At 35.5% G+C, this 10,893-nt stretch overlaps 1 protein-coding gene across 1 annotated transcript; it reads left to right on the forward strand.

Annotated features, from left to right (window-relative positions):
- Positions 1–6,395: 6,395 nt before the first annotated feature.
- On the forward strand, positions 6,396–8,956 carry LOC132756228 (zinc finger protein 862-like). The gene is made up of 3 exons (XM_060747235.1): positions 6,396–7,018; positions 7,303–7,405; positions 7,664–8,956. Exons 1-3 carry the CDS (start codon positions 6,396–6,398, stop codon positions 8,954–8,956), a joined length of 2,019 nt encoding a protein of 672 aa, XP_060603218.1.
- The last annotated feature ends 1,937 nt before the right edge of the window (positions 8,957–10,893 follow it).

Here is a 10,893-nt window from a genome sequence, read left to right on the forward strand (position 1 = left end):
GACAAGGAAAATGCAATAGATCGCTGGACTGACCGACCGACCACCAGATGACTCCTATATAAACCCTCCAAACTTCGTTTTGGGGGTATAATTAAAGGGCCTTAACTCCCACAAAATAAAATGAACCATAAAAAGCCGTTGATATGCACAACTGGACTTGTTACTGATCATTCCTGAAAAGTTTAGAAAATTTTGCACCAGTTGTTTTTGAGTAGTCAGTACAACCTTTTGAGTATCTTGCAAACAGGGTTCGACACTAACTGTTTTAACAAGGAATCCCATAGGAATCCCTGAGATTTAATTCAGGGATTCCTCATAATTGTCAGGGATTCCTCGGATCAAAATAGTAAAATATGAAAGCGAAGAATAACAAGGGAGTGCAGCAATCCGATTTCAAATTATTTTTTTAAAGACCACATAAATGATATATTGCCTTATTTCAGATGCAGAAAATGTAGTTTATGAGCCCTTTGGGGTTTTTTTGTTTGCTTGGATTTTTATGGCACGTCAACACATAACTGCAGTGATTTTCCTACTTATATAACAGACTCCGAAAAAAGGCCTCTTCCCAATTGAAATTTTCTTTAAAATCATGCAGTTTTCCCAACATTCTGAACTTAAAACAGCTTTTTTACTTCCCAAATCTGCAATTTTAGCAATAATTTTTCTCAAAATCAAGAGGCTCAGGCCTCTTCCCAATTAAGTGAGAATAATCACTGAACTGGCCATATGAGCCCTTTGGAAATATTACTGTTTAAAGTTTTAAAAGTGTTTACTTTACTAGTATAATTATATATAATTGGACTGCTAAGATAAATTAAAACATAATACATTTTTTACATGCACGTAAACAGAATAGCATTAAGCTCACCCATTAAACAAGAGTTCGATTTGAAAATAAAACCTGTTTTCTCCCTGGGGTTGATAATTGTGAACCAGTTTGTGTAAATGAAGGTATAATGCAAGTGACTGGGCACTGGGACTTAGGGTTTGAACTTTTGAAGTTAAGTAGGATTTACTGGGGAAACATTTTCCCAGATAGCCAAGGGTTCGCTGAAATAGAGCCAACATTATCATCTGTAGATCTTTAAAAACTTACAGGTAATGATTAAGCTCCATATTCCAGTAAGTTCTGGTATGGATAACTTTTGGAAAATATTTACTTTCATGTCATTTAAAAAGAAATGTTTAATTATGATCACTTTAAAAAAAGAAGTGATTTTCAGCTGTACACTTTTTGTGTTTAAAAGGAAATATCCCATAGATTTTTGTAAATTAAATATTTTGTTAAATTTTTACTAAAGATAAAATATCAAGAAAAAAGTTTTGTTTGCATTACATTAGTAGGGTACCTTCAAATGATTTCGTTTTTTTAAAATAAAAAGTTGCTCCAAGTCCTTGACAGGATGTGTAATATCCAAATTTATTGTTCTCAATTTTTACACTGAAATGTCCGATTCTTTTCCTCCATGTGTGTATTAATTTCTTTTAAGTTTTGACATATGCCACATCAAAGGCACTCACCGCATACAGCAGTCATGTAGTTCAGAACACTGATTGGCCCAAAGAACTGTCAGATGAAATATACGTCATTTGGTGTATGTTTCACCTAAGGATTTTTCTAAAAAAAAATTGTCGGTAAATTATGCGTGACCTTGATTGACCTTAGAACACTTCAATTTTTAGTTAGACAATATTTTTTTAGCATTTAAGGCTGCAGAGTTTCAAAAAGGATTTTAAACTGAAAAGTATGGATTCTTTTTTTTTTTCTATTTATTAATTACACTTTTGCTGTACTACAGGGAGAAAAAAAATCAGTAATCTTTTTGTTTTTTTTCTCACTTTTTTTTACGAAAATTTCCAATCACAAATGCCAAAATTTGGCATGCAAAAAAAAACTTTGTAGCTACCACCTGCAACGCCGATCTGCACATATTTGAAGTACGCACCACTCGTGTAATAATTATACGATAATTATATTTCTTTCTTGAATTTTCACAACTTAATATTATAAAGTCAATGCATGATATAAAATTATTCAAAAATGTTTCTTTAGCCAAAATATTTTTCATTATATATTGCAAATGAGTTGATAGTAGTCACTGCACAAAGGAAATCTGGTGTACATGATTCAAGAGCGTAGATTTTACCGGCGGGATTTTTCTTTTCTTTCTTGAACAATGCAGTTGTGCCAGTCTTTATTAACACTTTTCTTGAATATTTGTAATTCAATGATATTAAATAATTCAGACAATTTCAAAAATGTACACAGCAATTTTTCAGGAATCCCAACGGAATCCCCAGCTAGGAATCACAGAGATTCCTCCCGACTTTTTGGGATCCTCGGAATCCCGTTAATGTCGAACCCTGGCAACACACAAAAAAACACCTTTTTTATTAAAAGGCCGTAACTTGGCCAAAAATCATTCAACCATAAAACCAGTGCAATATGCCCAATGACTTGAGTTACAAGATCAATCCTTTTAAGTTTCAATGCAATTGCTTGAGTGATATAAGAGTAGTCTGGACAAACGTTAAAAATAAAAATTATTAAAGGGCCATAACTTGGACAAAAATCATTGAACTGCAAATTGCTGATGATATGCACAACTAGACTTGGTACAGACAATTTCAAAGCTTGAATGAAATTACACCAGTAGTTTATGATTAGTAGTCACAAGTTTTGTGACGGACGGACAGACGACAAAGAAGTGATCTCTATATGTCGCCACTACTCTGTAGAGGCAACACATAATATATTAAAAGTTTTTTATCTTTTTAAAGTATTAAGGCTTCATGAATTCAATCAGTCACAGGATACAACTAGAAGGGTTTTTGTCACAAAAATGATATGTCTCCCAAAACTATGTATGGTCACTCATATAAAGTTTCATTTAAATTCCTACAGTAGCTTGACCTGTGAAAGCCGACAAGATTTTTCTGATGGCCATTTTGTGCAGCAAAGTGAAACGTGCAGGTGATGTGCACAACTAGGGATGGTACTGATCACTCCTGTAAAGTTTGATTGAACTCCCACCAGTAACTTGGCCTGTGAAGGCTGGAAAAGATTTTGCTTTTTTTAGCTCTGGCGGCCTTTTTGTGCAGCTAAGCGGAAGGTGCCAGTGATGCAGTCTATGCGAAGGACTTCTGAGTTTTACTGGACAGTAGGTCCTGTAAACTGAAAATTTTTACTGGACCAAACATGATTTTACTGGACCGAAAAAAAACCTGATTGGTATAGCATTTTGAGTCACTTGACTGACACAGTCAAAAAATTTGTGTACAAAAAGAAAAATATATTATCAACAAAGTGAAGTTATCTTTTTTCACCACAATCAAAATGTAAACATAAATATTGTTATACATGTATTCAATAGATTTTGCTATTTAAACTTTAATTCCATACAGAATATATACTAGCAAAATGAGAGGGTAAATTTCAGCAAAAGTCTGGCATATGTAAACAGAATTATATATATCGGTAATTTAGTGAAGTTGACAGATTAATTGTTCAATGATTTTGGTACCTTCACAGTATAGTTTAATTTTTGTCAACATCTTGGACGATCTTTCATAGCTAAACACCAGTTGAGCACACGTGTAATTAGGCATTACTCTAAGTCTGTGGATTAAAGACGTAAATTGTTCCAATTAATACACTGACACTTTCATCTGTGTAAACAAACTAATAGCGGGTGACCTTTTACATCTGGGCCACTTATGTAATTTACGTGGCCGTTTATCGACTTTTAGTTGTCGGATATTTTTATCTTGCGTTGTTACATAAAAGTTTGCATTATGAGAATGCATAACAGTTGACAAGCATTGCACAAGCTTATATTGTGTAATGACAACATTTTGATATGTTTTGAATTTAGGTAAATGATCGGCCTTTGCAAAATGTTGAATGTAAGGTTTTTATAAAACCTTAATTTTTTACCGGACCGTCGGGCCGTCAATACATGTATTTTTATCGGACCTTCTGATTTTTTACCGGTCAGGGCCGACGGTCCGACGGTCTTTCGGAAAGACTGGTGATGTGCACAACTAGGGATGTTAATGATCACTCTTGTAAAGTTCGGTTGAAATCCCAGCAGTAGTTTGACCTGTGAAGGCTGGACAAGATTTTGCTATTTTTAGCTCTGGCGGCCATTTTGTGCAGCAAAGTGACATGTGCCAGTGATGTGCACAACTAGGGATGGTACTGATCACTCCTGTAAAGTTTGATTAAAGTCCCAACAGTAGTTTGACCTGTGTAGGCCGGACATGATTTTTCTATTTTTAGCTCTTGTGGCCGATTTGTGCAGCAAAGCCAAACGTGCAGGTGATGTGCACAACTAGGGATGTTACTGATCACTCCTGTAAAATTTGGTTGAAATCCCACCAGAAGTTTGACCTGTGACACAAAGACAAGATTTTTAGCTCTGGTGGCCATTTTGTGCAGCGAAGACAAACGTGCCGGTGATGTGCACAACTAGGGATGGTACTGATCACTCCTGTAAAGTTTGGTTGAAATCCCACCAGTGCTTTCACCTGTGAAGGCCGGACAAAATTTTTCTATTTTAGCTCTGGTGGCCATTTTGTGCAGCGAAGCGGAACATGCAAATGATGTGCACAACTAGGGATGGTACTGCTAACTCCTGTAAAGTTGGTTGTAGTTTGACCTGTAAGTCTGGACAAGATTTTGCTTTTTTTAGCTCTTGCAGCCATTTTGTGCAGCGAAGCGGAACATGCCAGTGAAGTGCACAACTAGGGATGGCACTGATCACTCCTGTAAAGTTTGGTTGAAATCCCACATGTAGTTAGACCTGTGACGGCCGGACATGATTTTTCTATTTTATGCTCTTGCGGCCATTTTGTGCAGTGAAGCCAAACATTCAGGTGATGTGCACAACAAGGGAAGTTTCATTTAAATTCCACCAGAAGCTTGACCTGTCAAGATTTTTCTGATGGCCATTTTGTGCAGCAAAGTGGAACCTGCAGGTGATGTGAACAACTAGGATGTTACTGATCACTCCTGTAAAATCTGGTTGAAATCCCACCAGAAGATTGACCTGTGAAGGCTGGACAAGATTTTTAGTTCTGGCGACCATTTTCTGCAGCGAAACCAAACGTGCCAGTGATGTGCACAACTAGGGATGGTACTGACCACTCCTGTAAAGTTTGGTTGAAATCCCACCAGTAGTTTGACCTGTGAAGGGCGGACAAGCTTAATGCGGACAGTCATGAGCCTTAGCCATGACACATTGTCTTGATGTGGTAGACATTTATGCCTAGTTATTTTAAAATATTTCAATGCATGACAAAGTTACAGCCTGGACACGAATGTGTGTACCTATAAATTGTGATAAAGTGAACTTCAAAATGGTAGTGTGACTTTGACCTTTGAAGTAGGTACGTGATTATTTGACGCGACACATCATCTTGATGTTGTAGACATTTATGCCAAGTTATTTTAAAATCCTTCGATGCATGACAAAGTTACAGCCCAGACATGAATGTGTGTACCTATTTACTCTTATAGCAATAATGTGAAACTTTAAAATGATAGACCACGACCTTTAAGGAAGGAACGAGGTTCTTGGACGCGACAAATCGTCTTGATGTGGTAGACATTTGTGCCAAGCAGGGCTCGACATTAACGGTTGTCCGACTGCCCGGGACAACTAAAAGTTTGGTCCGGGCAAGTAATTTTGGAAAGCACTTGTCCGACAGGGCAAGTGAAAATAAAAAGTGTCATTGACAAATTGCATGTACAAAATAAATAGAAAAACACATATTTTCATTTATAAACATCTGTCAAACAAAAATACACCATAATATGAATACGCTACGGTCATGTACATTTGTTGATACAGGAAACGGAAGCAAAAATATTACCATGCGCCGCGGTAAGGTAATTCCCCGTTCTAATAATAGACTATAATTAATTTTGTACAAGGTAATTCCCGGGTCATGCTGTCGTTTTAATTTTGATGTGTGCATGTAAATATATCATTGAAAATATGTAAATAATCGTATTGAACTTTAAATATAATTGTTAAATAAAGTGTTTGCATTAAAAATTATTTATTGTCATATACATTTGTTGATAAAGGAAACAGAAGCAAAAATATGAGCATGCAACGCGGTAAGGTAATTCCCCGTTCTAAAAATAAACTCTATTTAATGTTTGTACAAGGTAATTCCCGGGTTTAATATTGATGCGTGCATGTAAAGATATCATTGAAAATATGTAAAATTTCGTATTGATCTTTTAATATAATTGATAAATAAAGTTTTTGCATTAAAAATGATTTATTGTTTTATCTAATATAACGACATGAACGTAGTCAACGAAGACTAATTTACGGCTGTTGACATCAATTCGTCGTCTGCAAAATAAAAAAATCTAAATGTCCTTGTTCAAATTTGGTTTTTCTTCGTCTAAAGACAACAATGATGGGACAGGGAAGGAAAAAAATTATAAGGGTCGTGAAGAGACAAAAAAAACTTATGAACAGAAACGTAAACGAGAATTTGTTCCAAAATGGCTAGAAGAATACGAGTGGTTAAAATACGACGAAGCGTCGTCTTCTATACTTTGCATGCCCTGTAAAAAATTTGATGATGATAGAACATCTAATTTTGTGACTGGTTGTAAAACATGTCGGGTGGAGTCTATCAAAAGTCATGAAAAAAGTTCTCTTCATACTTCCTGTGTTAAAAAACACACGATTGCTATCATGAAGGAAAAGAAACAGGTTGTTTCTTGTTCATATACAGGTGATATACAAAGTACCTCCACGTCTGTTACAACTGAAGCTTCTGGCGGTGAAAATGTTGTTGGGGCTTTAGATTTAAGCATAAAAAAACTCAACAAAGACCAATTAAAGAAATTAACAGTGTGCTTTAACTCTGCATATTGGGTAGCCAAAAATGAAATGCCTTTCACGATGTACCCTTCTGTCCTTGAGTTGCAGCAAATAAATGGGGTTGATTTAGCAAAAAGCTACAAATCAGACAAGGCATGTTCAAGGTATATAAACATAAATAATTTACATTTCAATTATCAGCTTTTTAATTTAGATAGATCTAGATCTAGTACAAATTTATCATTACAGTAACACATTCAAATCCCGAACTTTTATAATATTTGAATATCTATTTTGTATGTTAGTAGATTCTATAAAGACACTTTTATTAGTTACAAATAAATTATTGGACTGATATGATATAACCCAATTTAATTAATGAAGTCTCTGATATAATACATTTGAAAATATATTTTGGGTTAAAGTTTTCTATCTACTTTAATTTCAGGTTTATATCATTTATCTTTAATGATATCCAGGAAGTGTCTGATAACTTGTTGAAGAAAGCTAGGGTTTTGTCAATTATGTTTGATGGGGCGACTGATGTTTCAGTATGTGAAAATGAGCTTGTATAATATACATATTATGCCAGAATGGTAAGTTAGTTAAAATATTCATAACTGACTTAATTAAGTTTTATTAAAAGCTATTATGAAAATGTTTAAATTATAATAAACATAATGATATGCGGTTATAATTAACAATTCCAAAATTTGTAAAAGAACGTAATAAAATAAATTAGAACTGAAACGTTTGGTATAATTTAATGTTTGAGGTCTGAAAAGTTGTAAATGTCTTATATTTTACAGGTAGATGAAGGTACTCCAAAGTGTGTGTATGTGAAAATGGTGGCAGTTAAGCATGCTCACTCTGAAGGTGTGCTCTGTGCTATTGAAGAGGCCATGGCCAATGTTAATGGATGGAAGGATAAGTTAATAGCAACTGGATCTGATGGTGCTAGTGTTAACATTGGTAAAAATAAAAGTGTAAAACTTAAAAAGATGCACTGTGTTAATCACAGGTTAGAATTGGGTGCTCTAGATGCAATCAAGGATAGAGATGCTGAAATGTTCTCGGATATCAAATCTCTATTACTAAGATTGCATAAGCACTACCATTACTCTGCAAAAGCTCTGCGTGAACTTAAGAGTTTAGCAGAAGCTATGGAGGTGAAAATGCTGAAGCCAGCCAACCTAGAAGGCACACGATGGATGCCTCACCTCAGTAGGTCTTTGGCTGTGCTTCTCAAACCTGCTTCTTACTGTGTATTTGTAACACATTTTGAAGATATTGTGCAAGGTGGAAAAGGCACAGCTGATGTACAAGGAAGAGCAAAGAGCATCCTGAAGCACCTAAAGAGTGAAAAACTTTTACACTATATGTTTTTCTTACAGGATGTACTTGAAATTCTAAGTGATCTTTCACTTCAGTTTCAAAGAGACACCTGCTCTATTCCTGATGCTCTTGATGCCTTAGAAACAGCTTGCCTGCGCCTTGTTGCCCTTCAACATAGACCAGGTAAGCATCTCCAAGTATTTGTTGATGCTCTTGATGACCAACATGTCTTTCAGGGCATACAACTCTCTCCTTGCACTATGTCTGCAGAGGGACTATCTAGCAAGAAGTCTCTCTTAATTGATGCTGTCATCAATCACATTTCAGGGAGACTCCAAGATCTAGACACCTCACCTGTATTAAAGTCAATGCAGATTTTTTTCATGGTCAACCTTCCAGAATCAGCCACTGATCTAGCATTGTATGGGGAGCAGGAAATAGGCACTTTGATTCAGTATTTTAATCCTTTGCTTTGCAGACTTGGCTGCCAAACAAATGTCATCAAGGATACAGAATGGCCTGCTTTAAAAGCCCATATGAGTAGAAATAGACAAAAGTCCACTGAGGTACTACACAAAATAATTTTCACTGATGATAACCTGAAAGAGAGGTTCAAGAACATTCTTGTTCTTGTTGAAATCATTTTGTGTGTACCAACCTCAAGTGCCATCTGTGAGCGTGGGTTCTCAGCCATGGCAAGAATCAAAAGTGACTGGAGGGCATCCCTTAACCCAGATATGTTGAACTATCTGATGGCCACAAGTTAGTGATTATAACTGTACTAGGGCTCTCAACATGTGGTATCATGGAGGACAGAGGCAGTTTGATGAGAATGATGATGTAGATGAATTGTCTAATTAACTTTATGTCCATTTTTATAACACAAGTTGAAGATCAAGATCAAAGGATGCCAGTGTTATTTCTAATCATGTAAACATTAGGGTTATATATTAGCCTGGATGATGATTAACTAACAATCAATTTCATAAACAATATGTCCAGTTTATTGCCTTATGTAAATATGTTAACCTTACCTAATACAAGAAGTATTAATGTATGAGCTTGTTTGTCTTTTCTGATTAAACATTTTTACCATTTTAGGTCAGGACAAGTAAGTCTTAGGTCAGGGCAAGTAGTTTTAAAAACTACTTGCCCGACAGGACAACCTGATTCAAAAGTTAATGTCTAGGCCTGCCAAGTTATTTCAAAATCTCTCAATGTATGACAAAGTTACAGTCCGGACACGAATGAAGTGGGACAGATGGACAGATGGACAGATGGTGCGATTATATTATGCCTCCCTTCGGGGGCATAATGAACTAAGAAGGAGAAATTTAATATAAATCCAACTTGCTGGAATAGGTTAAACATACAAGGCCATATTTTTAAAGTAATACCAAGAGAAATACCTTGGAAATATTGATGGCATAGCTAAATAACTTAACAATAACTTGTACTTTGTATTGATGAGTAAGTATGGAAATATGGAAATTATAAAGCCATTAGTGCAGATAAAATATAACTTGATAAGATATATCCAACTTGCCGGTTTAAGTTAACCATATATATTCTAAGTGCTGAAAAGGGTAATAACTTTGAAGAAATGGGGGCAATAGTTATGTAACTTCCCCAGATTATGTACTAAGTATGATTAGGAAGAGTGTAAATTATAAAGCCATTGGTACTTGTAGAACTTGAGACACATAACTTTCAGGTATAACTTCATATGGACAGACAGTTCAATTACTATATGCCCGGGGGGCATAAAAATCATGAAAGATTTATATCTCAAACACACACAGGAGACAGCAAAGCTTGACTAATTAAATACTTGACACAGGAAGACAAAACTGTGAAAGAAAAATCAGTTATGATATAAATATATTTCTGTATCAGTATCAAGAAAGCACTTAAATGTTCTATATTTTTGCACAACATTATATGCATATGCTCTTGTCAATAAATGTTAAACAGCCATTTATATGCTTTAATGCCTTGATACCCCCTCCCACCCCGCTCTTTTTGGAAAATGTTAAGCCCCCTGGAAAAATGTTACGGTAATCTATATAACACACAAACACGGGTGAATTGCTTCATGCCACCACACTGCAGATGCTGCAGTGGCATAAAGACATTGACTGGTATTTAAATGCTGATCATATGCACAACTAGATTTGATACTTATCATTCCTGTGAAGTTTGTTTGAATTTGCAACAGTAGTTTTTCAAGAGTGTGTGGACAAGTTTTGTGACTGATGGACATACTTAAGAAAGGGTACTTGTGTGACTTCTCTTTTAATCAAATTTATGTCATTTTTAGTCACACAAGACCTAAACTAGAAATGTGTCCATAGGACACAGGTTCCCCCACCGCGCCACTGTTCTCTCAACCTTTTTACTAAGTCAAGGGAAATAACTCTACAAATACTGGATAAATCCACAAGCGAAACCCCAGGTGCAAATCTAAATATGCTGAGCAACCTGCCCATAAGGTTTAATGACTATGTCAAATCCTTTTTGAGTAACTTGCGACACAAGTTGAAAATTGCAAAAATTTTCTAAGTGAAGGGCAATAACTCTAAAAATACTACATAAATCCAGACGAAAATACCTGGTGCACAACTGCACATGCTGATCAATATTCCTGTAAAGTTACATGACTCTAGGTCAAATACTTTTTGAGTTACATGCGACACATGTTGAA

This window comes from Ruditapes philippinarum, unplaced genomic scaffold (assembly GCF_026571515.1).
Source record: "Ruditapes philippinarum isolate M1 unplaced genomic scaffold, ASM2657151v2 ctg4442_1_1_1_1, whole genome shotgun sequence".
Classification (NCBI taxonomy): Eukaryota; Metazoa; Mollusca; class Bivalvia; order Venerida; family Veneridae; genus Ruditapes; species Ruditapes philippinarum.

Bases quoted from the DNA above. Each gene is read 5' to 3' on its own strand.
- LOC132756228 (XM_060747235.1), top strand. From the start codon at position 6,396: ATGTCCTTGTTCAAATTTGGTTTTTCTTCGTCTAAAGACAACAATGAT. The intron at 7,019-7,302 runs GTATATAAACAT...CTTTAATTTCAG, and splicing joins TCAGACAAGGCATGTTCAAG to GTTTATATCATTTATCTTTA. The intron at 7,406-7,663 runs GTATGTGAAAAT...TATATTTTACAG, and splicing joins ATGGGGCGACTGATGTTTCA to GTAGATGAAGGTACTCCAAA.